The sequence below is a fragment of the Anolis sagrei genome, chromosome 6 (assembly GCF_037176765.1).
Source record: "Anolis sagrei isolate rAnoSag1 chromosome 6, rAnoSag1.mat, whole genome shotgun sequence".
Taxonomy (NCBI): Eukaryota; Metazoa; Chordata; class Lepidosauria; order Squamata; family Dactyloidae; genus Anolis; species Anolis sagrei.
In genome coordinates, this window is record NC_090026.1 from 109352251 (window position 1) to 109365828 (window position 13578).

General features: G+C 43.2%; 1 protein-coding gene across 2 annotated transcripts in view; it reads right to left on the reverse strand.

Moving 5' to 3' along the window:
- The window catches only part of PRTFDC1 (phosphoribosyl transferase domain containing 1), a 61133-nt gene extending 51019 nt beyond the window's left edge, over positions 1-10114 (reverse strand). The window contains exon 1 of one of the 2 annotated variants that reach the window (XM_060782420.2): positions 9778-10114. In XM_060782420.2, coding sequence (XP_060638403.2) covers positions 9778-9852 — 75 coding nt within the window. In that variant the 5' untranslated portion in view covers positions 9853-10114. The remainder of the gene's footprint in view (positions 1-9777) is intronic. The other variant, XM_060782419.2, reaches the window with a different exon arrangement.
- Between the last annotated feature and the right edge of the window lie 3464 nt (positions 10115-13578).

Here is a 13578-nt window from a genome sequence, read left to right on the forward strand (position 1 = left end):
ACAGCAGGGACTCCTTGTTCTGTTGTCAGGTGCAACATGATAAACAAGAGACATGTCTCAAGATGTTCAAAAGGTGGTTTATCTATTAGCTGCAAAGCCTATGCAATTCACCCTATGGGTGCTATTAGTGTCCTCTTCAGGGGGCTCCTCAGAATCAAAACTGCAGAAATATCTGAGCATGAGCTCCAAAACCATTTATTGGGTGAATTTGGGGTTACTAGCTCAGAAATTTCTGAAATTCTGATCCTAAAGAGTCCCCTGAAGAAGGCTGTAATGCACAACTCAAATCATATTGAGCTTTTTAATGAACTAACCGTATTTTGAGCATTTTGGTATGAGTCCTGTTTCTCCTGTGGATTACATAAGATGCTCTCCAGTCTTTGCTTCTTTCATTGTTAGATGGTATTTCCAGGGCTTGGTGGGGAAAGATAAGTGATCCCACTGCTCAAAGAGGTGTCTATTGAAAGATTTTCACTGTGGAGGGGAACACAACCTGGCTCCTAGTTGAAGTGATGGCTATAAAAGCTTCATGTAGTAAATTCTGTTAGGTATTAATGACACCAGAAGTACGACCATGGCCCAAAAATCATGGTTTGACACTATTCTGTCCATGAGTGTTCAAGAGTGCTGGGACTTTGGCTTAGCTTCCCAAACTGGTTCTCTACCACGAACTTAATGGGATGTACAGATCCAACAAAGGGCTTCTATCTTGAAGGTGTTCTCTTACAGTTGTCTTGCTCACATTTACGCCTTCATTCTGGGCTAAAGACTGCAAGTGGACCAGGAGATTACACTGGGATCACATTCAGCTTCCTGGTTTTTTTTGAATTATCATCACTGACAGGGAACACTACTTTTGGCCTTCAGGCATTAGCAAGTGTTCTTTCTAAACATAGGCTAAAGAAATGCAGGAACATTCAGTCTTGGCTGAGTTTCTGTTGAACTGCTTTCATTAAAAGATGCTAGAAGGCATTGTGTCACGTTCATCTGGGCAAAAGTTCAAAGGTCAGGATGCTAGTCTCCAAAATTGCATGACATGGGGAAAGAGTCTACAAGTGCATAAAGGCCAGTTTTCTATTGTATTTCGGAGAAAAGAAGTCAAACCCAAGCTAGTAATACTTATACGTTGTTTTTTTTTCCGTGTCAGGAGCAACTTGAGAAACTGCAAATTGTTTCTGGCGTGAGAGAATTGGCCATCTGCAAGGACCTTGCCTAGGGGACGCCTGGATGTTTTACCATCCTGTGGGAGGCTTATCTCATGGCCCTGTATAGGGAGCTGGAGCTGACAGACAGGGGCTCACCCCGCTTCCTGGATTCCAACTGCCAACATTTCAGTCCGCAATCCTGCCAGCACAAGGGTTTGACCCATTGCGCCACCGAGGGCTCGTTATACCGGGTTCAAGTAGTTCAGCCACAAATCAAATTACTGCAGAAATTAAGAGAAGTATATATCCATACTACATACTTAATTCTCCATGAAAGGTATACAGTACTGAGTCCACAGAAGTAATGGCAACAGCAATATTCCAAATACAATGTATTTCAAATCCGCTATACTAGCTGGAACATAAACCAAGTATAATAATGAAGCAACTCATAACAGGGAGAATCATGCTTGCCATAGATTTCAATGGGAGTAAGTCTGAGCCATTGTGGTGTAGAGATTTGAGTATTGGACTATGATTCTGGAGACCAGCGTTCAAATCCCCAATCAGCCATGGAACCCAATGGGTGGTCTTGGGCAAGTCTCAATCCCTTAGTCTCACAGGAAGGCAAATGCAATTCTCATCTGAATAAATCTTTCCAAGAGAACCCTGCAACAGGCCCGCTTATTGTTGTCATACGTTGGATATAATTTGATGGCACTCAACAACAACAATTTTGAAGTCTAACCCAGAATTATCAACAGTGTCCTCAAAAGAATTATACTCCTATACTTTTTATTTCAAATCCTGCTCTGATTGAATATTCATAGCGGTTCTTGAAAAATCAGGAATAAGGAAAATATCAATCTAAACAGGTAAAATAATAGAATCCTAGAGTTGGATGAGACCTTGTGGGCCATTCAGTCCAACCCCCTGACAAGGAGCAGGAAAATCGCATTCAAAGCACCCCCAACAGATGGCCATTCAGCCTCTGTTTAAAAGCCTCCGAAGGAGGAGACTCCACCACTCTCCAGGGCAGAGAGTTCCATTGCTGAACAGCTCTCAACATTAGGAAGTTCTTCCTAATGTTCAGGTGGAATCTCCTCACCTATAGATAGAACAGCTGAGGAACAACAAGGGTAAATGTTTTCTTCACACATCCATAGCACACAGGTGGGTGGCTATTTTCCAGAATAGGTTGAGAATTTCACATTGTAAAGATGAGGAAACATGTCAGAAGTTGTCTGCTCCACCACATTTCAGATTTCAGTATTTGTGGGTATTTGTGTGTGCTAATTCTCCCCAATGTTTAAAACCTTGCTTTTAGATACACCAAGCAGCAAACTGAAGAAGCAATGCCTTGCATCTCAATAGGATTTGCTATATTATTGTTGCATACTATAACTATGACAATACTTGCAAGTCAGACATATTCTTATTTGGAAAAAAACCTTTTTTGCATTTGTATAATAAGTCAATTAAGCTGTTTACAGCAACAATCAAATAATCTGCAGAATCAATATGTTGTCTGAATAATCAGGTGCATAAAGACAAATGGTGTGCAATCTGGAATGGTATGAACCGTACAGAAAGAATGGCACCTCCCCACACACCTTTCTTCTACCAAAATAGGGCTCCAGGGCCATTCCAACCTCAGAAAATATGATGCCTTAACTTGCTTCTGAAGGTGTAAACTGTATCAGAACCTGGGAAGCAGACTAGCCATAAAATTACAGAGTGATATAACTCTCTTAAGCAGCGGGTTCTCAATGTCACAACAGTTAATTACTTAATACTGCTAACTTACTGCATACTACTATGTTATTTAATACTATCAACTTACTTAATATTACTAAGTTTGTTATGTAATCTATGATAACTGTGTTTTCATAACCAGGAGGAGAGAGGTGATTGTGGAATATTCTATTTCATGTGTCAAAATAGCCAGACTGAGGGCCCTTCCAGACAAGCTCTATATCACAGGATCTGATCCCAGGGTTTCTCCTTTAAACTGGATTATATGAGTCCCCACTGCCAGATAATCCGGGGAAAACAGAAAACCTGGGATCAGATCTTGGGTTATAGGGCCTATCTGGAAGGGCCCTGACATTGGGGATTGAGAACACTCAATAAAATCCCACATTTTCTGCTTTGAACTAGAATATATGGCAGTGTGGACTCAGATAACCCAGTTCAAAGCAGATATTGTGGGATTTTTGCCTTGATATTCTGGGTTATATGGCTGTGTGGAAGGGACCTGAGAGAGACACCTTTGCTGCTCAAACAGAGGGTACAGGAAACCTTAATGAGCCATCTCTATGAGGATTCTCCAGCCATCTAATTGTTGGGACTATAACTCTCAATATCCCCTATTAATACTTTGTTAACTGGGGATGACAGAAATTCAGGTTTAGCAATGGCTGCATAACCACATCTCTCTCACCTTACTTCTGGCCTACATTTTTCCTCTCTTATAAATATGATATCTGGAATGTGATGTCCTCCTGAAAATAACGTGTTAAGTAGCACAGAAAAACAGGGTGCAAATTCAAAACAGTTACAAAGGACAATCACACACTGAAGTTCCTTCTGACAAAACATGCTTAGCATTGTGTGACTCTCTTGAGTAATTGTTTTGATGGATTTTCCCCATAGCTATTGCTCTTAGATGTTTTTATCTAGTGTTAAATTTATATTAAGCATTATGTTTGTATAGGTCATTTAAGTTTTCATTGTTAATTATTTTGTCTGTTACTAAGTTTAAAGTTGGGTTGCTTTATATAGCTTGATGTGGTCTGTCCTGCTGTAATTTAGCAATATATAATATTAATATTGTACTATGGTAATATTGTATTTTCATTTTACTTGTAAGCCGCTCTGAGTCCCCTTTGGGGTGAGAAGGGCGGCATATAAATGCCGTAAATAAATAAAGAAATTGTTTGTACGTTTTCCCCCTTTTTGGGATTTAATGTTTACCATACACGTTGGAAACTGCCCTGAGTCCTTTCGGAGAGATAAGGTGGTCTACAGATCAAGTTTTGCGTGTCATCCTTACGCAAAACTTGATTTGCCATGTTATGCCAATAAAGGCTTATTGTATTGTATTGTTGAATACTGAGGTTGCATAATCATTTCTCAGGTGGAAAGGGATTGCAAAAAAAAAAAATCTTGGTTGGAAAGGGATTACAAATGGACTCCCCCTCCCCAATTTAAAACTACATTGGAGCTCGACTGCTTCAGAACTGAAATCAAGTTTTGTTGTTGTTGTTGTTTTCAATGGTTCAATAGATTTTTTTTTGTTTGAATAAGTATGCTTAAGACTGCAATGTCAAACATTCTTGTATAAAATGATTTTATTATTTCAACAAGGTTGCTCCTATCATGAGGCAGAATGGGGCAGGCAGGAGCTTCAAGCCAGCATACTTCTGGAAATGGGAAGTGATGACAAGATGTTGGAGCTGCATATGCCATATGGTTTGCTGTGTGCACCTGGAAGCTATCCCACAAATCTAAGAAACTATAAATGTGGTTAATTTCTTAAATGAATAGGATATCATCTTGTCCTTTGCCTTCAGGAGCAAAACTACTTGGGCTGGCTCAAGCTCCAGGCATTTATTCTTTTTGTAGCAGGTACCGGTAGATCAGTGTTTCCCAACCTTTTTTGTCCAAGGACCACATTGACCAGGGACCACTCTCCAACATTACTACCAAAAGGGTTATGAATCAGTTTTTGGTCAACTTTAGATTCGGTTTGGTTATTTGGGGTGCTGATTCGGATGGATGGATGGTATCCTTGAAGTGACTAGCTTTACTTTGAAGGAGCTGGGGGTGGTGACAGCCGACAGGGAGCTCTGGCGTGGGCTGGTCCATGAGGTCACAAAGAATTGGAAGCAACTGAACGAATAAACAACAAGATTCAGAAAATTGCATTGGATAGGCCACATCAGCTCTAGTTTCTGATATAGAACATATGCTGTCCAGTAGTCACCATCTGCTCACCAACAGAAAAACATATTTAATAATGTAGAAATGATATGGTATTAGTAATCTTTTGTGGGTAGTCAGCCTCTCCCTTCTCAACATCCCTGTTACCTCGGCACTATAAGAAAGTTTTGTGAGACCAGTCGCTCTCGTTGCCATGTGGTTTCAAGGCAACGGTGTACTAATGGTGAGGCCGTAGACCATATTTTCGTTCTAGTGGACCACTGGTGGTCCCTGGACCATAGGTTGGGAATCATTGCATTATATAGAGGTGGGAATCACATGGCCCTCCAGACAGCCCCAAATAAAAATAAAGTAAAAAGTGCATTTTTAAAAAGACTATTGATTTCCACTTCTGCATTTTAGAACACATCTATCTGCGAATAAATCCTATTGAAAATCCATGCAATTTATGAGTAAGTAGGCAATGAACCACTCTGAGCAGAAATGAGATGATGCAATCACTTAATTCAGTCCTTGTGCAGGTCAAATCAGAACAAAAGCCCCATCTAGTTGAATGAGGCTGGCTTTCTACGTGCATATAATTATTACTTAGCACTTATTACTGCTTACCACACAGTTCGAGCCATGACTATTGTAAAATAAGTCTCACTGAATTCAACACTATTTACTCACAGTTCTCTCTGGGATGATTACAGACTTTCAATTCATTCATATGTACAGGTGTTCTTAAAAAAAAACAAAGTGCAGATTTCGGCATTAGTGTCTTGAGAATTCTGTATTCAAAGTGTCAGCAATCCACAACAGTGATTAGACTGTAGAAGGATGGGTGCTTCGTTTTGTAATTCGTGCATACAAAATGTGATTGGGGATGGCATTTAATTATGTTGTATGATGTACAGTGTTATTATATTCTATCTATTCTATTCAAATTATGTTTGAAAAAATTCCAAAAGCAAATCTTGAATGAGCCATTTTATCTAAGGAATACTATTTTATTACATCATTGTATACACATGGGCCTTAGAACCAAATTCTAACAGATACCACTGGATTGCTTTGAGTTTTCCAGGCTGTATAGACATGTTCCATAAGCATTCTCTCCTGACGTTTCACCCACATCTATGGCAAGTATTTTCAGCGGTTGAGGGGTCAGTTGGAAGCTAGGTAAGTGAGATTTATTTATCTGTACAATGTCCAGGGTGGGAGAAAGAACTCTTATCTGCTTGAGGCAAGTATGCATGTTGCAATGCTAATCAAGGTGACCAACTGCAATATTCACATTTGCCTCAAGCAGACAAGAGTTCTTTCTCCCATCCTGGACATTCCACAGATATATAAACCTCACTTGTCTAGTTTCCACATACCTCAACACCTCTGAGGATGCCTGTCATAGATGTGGGCAAAACATCAGGAAAGAATAATTCTGGAACATGGCCATACAACCCAGGAAAACTCACAACAACCCAATGATTCTGCCATGAAAGCCTTTGACCACACACAGATACCACTGTATATTTTAACACTTTATAATTCTTGATTTTTGTGTGTATTTTCCCTTGCATTTCTCTCCAAAAATGAATATAAGTCTTAAAGAATCCAATAGCTGATAGTATAGCAAAATTACAAGAGATACCTTAAAATACAGCTTGAAACTCGGTGCTTTGACAATGCGAGCAGTGAATTGCTGTGCAAGAGAAAACTTGACATAACATTTTAATTTAAGCTGGAATAATAATAATAATAATAACTTCACCTTCAAACATCTTGCATGAAACTGTAATTTAAGATGGAATCCGTTACTCCGATGAAATTATTTTAACATCTATTCTTAAATATAAATGTATTTACTTAGCCTTCAAATACCTTACATCAGTGGTTCTCAACCTGTGGTCCCCAGATGTTTTGGCCTAACAGGTGGTAAATTGGCTGGGATTTCTGGTGGCCCTTCCACATAGCCCTATATCCCAGAATATCAAGGCAGAAAATCCCACAATATCTGCTTTGAACTGGGTTATCTGAGTCCACACTCAGATAATTTGGGATTTCCTGCCTTGATATTCTGGATAAAGGGCTGTGTGGAAGAGTCCTGGGAGTTTTAGGCCAAAACACCTGGGGGCCCACAGGTTGAGAACCTCTGCCTTACATGAAACTGTAATTTAAGGTGAAACCCATAACTGATGGAATTATTATAACATTTATTCTTTAATATGAATGTATATGTGTTAGCCGCCTTGAATCCCCATGGAGAGAAATGTGGGATATAAATAAAGATGATAACAACAACAACAACAACAACAACAACAACAACTGATTCTGGCAGTCCAAGAACATGCCATTAGAACAAATGCCATCAAAGCCAGAATTGAAAAGTCGACAACAGATCCCAAATGTAGACTCTGCAAGGAAGCAGGTGAAACAATAGATCACATCATCAGCTGCTGCAAGAAGATCGCGCAGACAGACTACAAGCAGAGGCATAACACTGTTGCTCAGATTATTCATTGGAACTTGTGCCACAAATACCATCTGCCGGCCACAAAGAACTGGTGGGATCACAAGCCAGAAAAAGTTACAGAAAATGAACACGTCAAACTCCTCTGGGACTTCCGAATTCAGACAGAGTTTTGGAGCACAATACTCCTGACCTCACAATCGTGTTAAAAAACAAAGTATGGATTGTCGATGTTGCAATCCCAGTGACAGCAGGATTGAAGAGAAACAACTGGAAAAGCTGGCACAGTATGAGGATTTAAAGTTAGAACTGCAAAGACTCTGGCACAAGCCAGTCAAGGTGGTCCCAGTGGTGATCAGCACACTGGGTGCAGTGCCTAATCACCTTGGCCTGCACTTAAACACAATCAGCACTGACACAATTACCATCTGCCAGCTGCAGAAGGCCACCTTACTGGGATCTGCACACATTATTAGCCGATACATCACACAGTCCTAGACACTTGGGAAGTGTCCGACGTGTGATCCAATGCAACAGCCAGCAGAGTGATCTTGTCTGCCATTGACTTGTCTTGTTGTGTTTCAAATAACAACAACAACAACAACAACAATTTCAAATAGTCACCATAGCTACCATTAGCTGTTAAAGCAGGCAGGGGGTAACTTGGTCCCTCCAGGTGTTTTGGATCTCATCTCCCACCATTCCTAAGAGCCTTGGGCCCTTTAAGAGGCTGAGTGGGAAACGTATGGGGCCTGAGGATGTTAGGAATTGTAGGAGTCCAAAACACTTGGAGGGCCCAAGTTTGCCCATGTCTAACCTACACAGAACACCCTTCTCTCTTCCCTTGCAGATATTTTGCACAAGCTTCCAATGCATCTGTGCCAGCTGTTAGGAATGGTGGGAGCTGAAGTCCAAAACATTGGAGGGCTTGTTTGCCCAGGCCTGACCTACACAGTACACCCTTCTCTGTTCTCTTGCAGAGAGTTTGCACAATGCTTCTGTGCCGGCCAGGCCTGTAGCCAGGATTTTGTTTTGGGGGGAGCTGAGTTTGATTGGGGGGGGGGGGGGCTGAGTGAAAGAGGGTCTACCCTAGCAAACCTTTTGTATCGTTACCCCAATACCCCCATGCATATGGGATATATTGAGCATGGTGATCAGATCATGATATGAATAAACATAACAGTTTAAATAATGTACCAGTAAGGCCTCCTCGTGGACCAACATGAGAATTTGGGGGGGGGGGGGGCTGAAGCCCCTCAAGCCCCCCCCTCCCCCGGCTACGTGCTTGGTGCCAGCTATTAGGAATTGTGGGAGTTGAAGTCCAAAACACATGGAGGGCCCAAGTTTGACCATGCCTGTGTTAAAGGGCACATGTATTTTGGGGGACAGACTGTATAGATGTAATCAAAGTATTTATATTGTTTAGTCAACAGTGTGAGTTGGGGGGGGGGGGAGGACAATGACAAAATAACAGCCTCATGTGGGTGCATCTATACTGTAGCCAACTGTTAGGAACTGTGGGAGCTGAAGTCCAAAACACATGTAGGCCCAAAGGTTGGGAACCACTGTTGTAGAAATGGCCTCACAACCTCTGGGGATGCCTGCCATAGATGTGGGAGAAACGTCAGGAGAGAATGCTTCTGGAACATGGACATACAGCCTGGAAAGCTCACAGCAACCCAACAACTCATAGTTTTGTAACAGCTAAAGCAGTGGTTCTCAATCTGTGGTCCCCAGGTGTTTTGGCTTACAACTCCCAGAAATCCCAGCTGTTAGGATTTCTGGGAGTTGAAGGCCCAAACATCTGGAGACCCACAGGTTGAGAACCACTGAGCTAAAGTGTTGTTGAACTGCATTCATTTAGCAGCATGACGCACAGAGTGGGAGTGGGGTGAGGAGTAAAAGGGAAATAACAATAGCCTCCTATGGGTGCATCTACACTGTTGAATTAATGCAGTTTGACACCACTTTAGCTGCCATGGCTCAATGCTATGGAATCCTGGGAGCAGCAACTTCCAGAATCTCTCCCTCGCTAGTGTGGACGAGGATTATATAACCCACGTTGCAAGTTACTTTCTGAAGCTTTGGGTGAGCTCTGAAGACACACAACGTGGCGGGCAGAGGATGCCTCGGCTGCACCAGCAGGAAAGAGAGAGAGAGTTCTGCCTGGCCCAAGGGCAGCACTCACTGACTGTGTGTTTGGAAGCAAAGGGAGGGAGGAGGTTTTGAATTTACCACGACCCCTCGGCCACGGCTGCGTCGCGGCGCCTCTGCTGGGTTGGGGGCCTCGCCGATGCTTTGCCCGGCCATCTTCGGCGAAGGGAGCCTCGAGGAGAAAGGAAGAAGGGGAGAAAGGAAGGAAAGAAAGAAGAGGGAGAAGTGAAAAGATTAGGAGGGAAAGCGAGGGAAAGCGCTCAGCCTGGCCTTCTGCGCCTCTTTGCTGCGAGGAGGCGGGCTTAGGCGCCAGCCTCCAGACCCAGAGTGGAAAAGGAGGAGGAGGAAGGAAGGAAGGAAGGAAGGAGAAAGCGAAGGAGAAGCAAAGGAGGCGGCGCCTGCCTCGAGTTGGAGGGAAGGAGAAGGAGGGAAGGGAGGGAGGCAGGGGAAGGGGAAGGGAAGGAAGGAAGGTGGGAAGGGGAAGGATGGGAAAGGAAGGAAGGGGAGAGGGGGATGGAAGGGAAAGGGAAGGAAAGAGGTGAGAGAAGGAAGGAAAGGAAGGAAGAAGAAGGGAAAGGAAGGAAGGGGAGAGGGGGGTGGAAAGTAGGTAGGAAGAAAGGAAGGAAGGGGAGGACAAAGGGAGGGGAAGGAAGGAAGGTGGGAAGGGGAAGGATGGGAAAGGAAAGAAGGGGAGAGTTGGATGGAAAGTGTTAAGGAAGGAAGGGGAAGAGGAAGGAAAGGGAGCGGAAGGAAGGAAGGGAGAAAAGAAAGGAAGATGGGAAGGAAGGAGATGAGGGAAGGGAAAGGATGAGGAGGGGAAGGAAGGAAGGATGAGAAGGGAAGGAAGGATGAGAAGGGAAGGAAGGAATGAAGAAGGGAAAAGGAAGAAGGGAGGGAAGGGAAAGGAAGGAAGGGGAAGAGGAAGGAAGGAAGGGAGAAGAGAAAGGGAGATGGGAAAGAAGGAGATGAGTGAAGGGAGGGAGGGAAGGGAAAGTATGAGAAGGGGAAGGAAGGAAGGATGAGAAGGGAAGGAAGGAATGAAGGAGGGAAGGGAAGAGGAAGGAGGGAGGGAAGGGAAGGGAAAGGAAGGAAGCGGAGAGGGGGAAGCAAGGAGGGGAAGGAAGGGAAAGGAAGGAAGGTGGGTAGGAAGTTAAGGAAGGAGGTGAGGGAAGGAAGGGGAAGGAGGGAAGGGGGGCACATGGGAAGAAAGAAGAGGAAGGAAGGAAAGAAAAGGAAGGCAAGGAAAGGTGCCTCCATGCCAGACATGGACCAACTTCAGCTTTCCCTCTAGGTGTTTTGGACTCCAATTTGTTCATTTTGGCATCTGCTCCTTCCTTAGTTGAGAGATGTCTTAGTTGCATCCCATTTAGATTTAGATCCTGCACCTCTTTCTCAACTCAGAAAGGGGTCTTTTAACCACAGCTACTTCCTCTGTTGAGAGAGACACAGGCAGCCTGGTTATATGGAGCCATATCACTTTCTTGGCTTAGGAGACTCCCTCTTTGGACCTGTTAGCAAAGTGTGTAGTGGATTACTGTAAGTTTTCCAGGCAGTATGGCCATGTTCCAGATGTACTTTCTCCTGACGTTTCGCCCACATCTATCGCAGCCATCCTCAGAGGTTGAAAGGTCTGTTGGAAACTTGGACAAGTGGGGTTTATATATCTGTCTTGTTACAGGCAGAAATACAGAGAAGTCTGGTGCAGAACTTCAAGAACCGAGAATAACAGCTCAGTAAAGGCTGTTCTGAACACTGATTTGCCATCGTGTCAGAAGCAAATTGAGGATACAGTTGTAATGTATTTAAAAGTGCAAACAAAGTAAAAAGCTTGGCACTTGGGAGTGCCTCTGGTGTTTCTGCAAGAAGGTCCTCCATTGTGTATGTGGCAGGACTCAGGCTGCATTGTAATAGGTGGTCTGTGGTTTGCTCTTGTCCACACTCGCATGTTGTGGACTCCACTTGGTGGCCCCATTTCTTAAGGTTGGTTCTGCATCTCAAGGTGTCAGAGCGCAGTCCTTGAAGTGACTGGCTTGACCTTGAAGGAGCTGAGGATGGTGACGGCCGACAGGGAGCTCTGGCGTGGGCTGTTTCATGAGGTCACGAAGAGTCAGAAGCGACTGAACAAATGAACAACAACAATGACTTCTAGAAAGAAGGCAGGTAGAAAAACACCTTGAGTTACATAGATCTAGGAAACAGTTTGAAAACAAGGCAAGAAAGCATTAGGGAGTCCTGTAACAAAGTTGGGTAACTTTCTTTTGTCTATCCATCCCTTTATATGAGGTGTATACCCGCAACAATAAAAGTGGGTTTGTTACCTTTTTGAACCATACCAGAACATCCAGCATATTTTATTTCCTGTTTCCTACTACAAGCTCGAATATAACACTGGTTAAGCTGCACTCCGCAATAGATACCATATGTACCTTTAATGAGTTCTAGGTGAACTGATAATAAGGTAGGCTAAGAATCTCAGGTGGTTTTATGTGGTTATTATGCGAGTCAATATATGCCAAGCAGCAACAAGAGTCATATCGCCCCATAAAATTAACTTGGCATTTGTTCTTGGTAGTCCCTTGGTTCTAATAAAAGGAAGAATTCTAATGAAAATCAGTTGTGTTTATTCACCTTTGTTCCCTTTGCTATACCAAAAGGGTGTATGAGTTGGCAATTCTGATCGCTGGCTGTTCTTTTACATACAAATATAGATGGAGCGACATTCTTAAGATTCCCTAAAATGTATTTTGTCAAACTTCCTGGAGAGTGAAAGCACGGAATGTTTTCCTTGTGTCTGTAGCTCAAATGGTTTTCATTATACCATTTCCCCCCTCCTATATAATCAGCAGTACCGATGACCAGGGTTGTCAGGTGTCTTCCTGAAAAATAAGGGACATGGGGGAGGGGGGGCTTGTGGGCCAGGGACTTCAATGGACAGGACTTCTGCCCCTCCCCCCCCCAACTCCTCCTTAGCAATTGACATCTCTGTCCCCTCCTTGCCTTCAGGTCAAATACCAAGGAGGAGGCCGAGGTCCCAGAACATCCCAGGCAATCATCCCCTGGAATGTGGGATATTTTCCCGCAATAAGGGACTGCCCTTTAAGATCTAGTAAGCCTGGCAAGCCTGGTGATGACCTTCATGAAAAAGTACACTTCTGTTTTAAGTGGAAAGAGATAGGACTGCTTTATGTTTGATTTGAGAGACACTTCCATGAACATCAAACAGGAAGAAGTGCCTTGTTCTCTTTCGGTGTTCAAGAAGACTGGGGGCTCTTCCACACAGCCCTATATCCCAGAATATCAAGGCAGAAATTCCGAGTGTGGACTCAGATAACCCAGTTCAAAGCAGATATTGTGTGATTTCCTGCCTTGATATTCCGGGATATAGGATTGTGTGGAAGGGCCCTGGAAAGTCTAGGTGAACAGTACATACAATCAAAATGCCAAATGTACCTGGAACAGAATCAGCTTCCTGAAAAACACTCCCATACCTTTCAGCAATGAGTGCATACAACAGCCTGGTCTCACATGATACACTCTAGATTTATTGGACTGTAATTCCCATAGATCATGAAACTGAATTGCCAATAAAAGTGGTGCCAGTCTGCATTAATTCTACACCTTTAGAGGCATTTTTGACACATGCATCCAGCTTTTCTTTCCCTGAAGAAAAAACTGGGGAAAGTATATATATGCCTTACCAATATCCCAACAGAGGGGGAGGCAGGCATTTGACTAGGTACACAAGGGGATTTCATCTTCCCTTCATAATGTTCAAATTGATTGAAGAGCCTGGTTGGATGAAACCATTCAATGATGTCCTCTGAACACACAAGAGAAATGTCCTCCAGAGGTCATTTTGGTACAATTTAGAGTATTTTGACC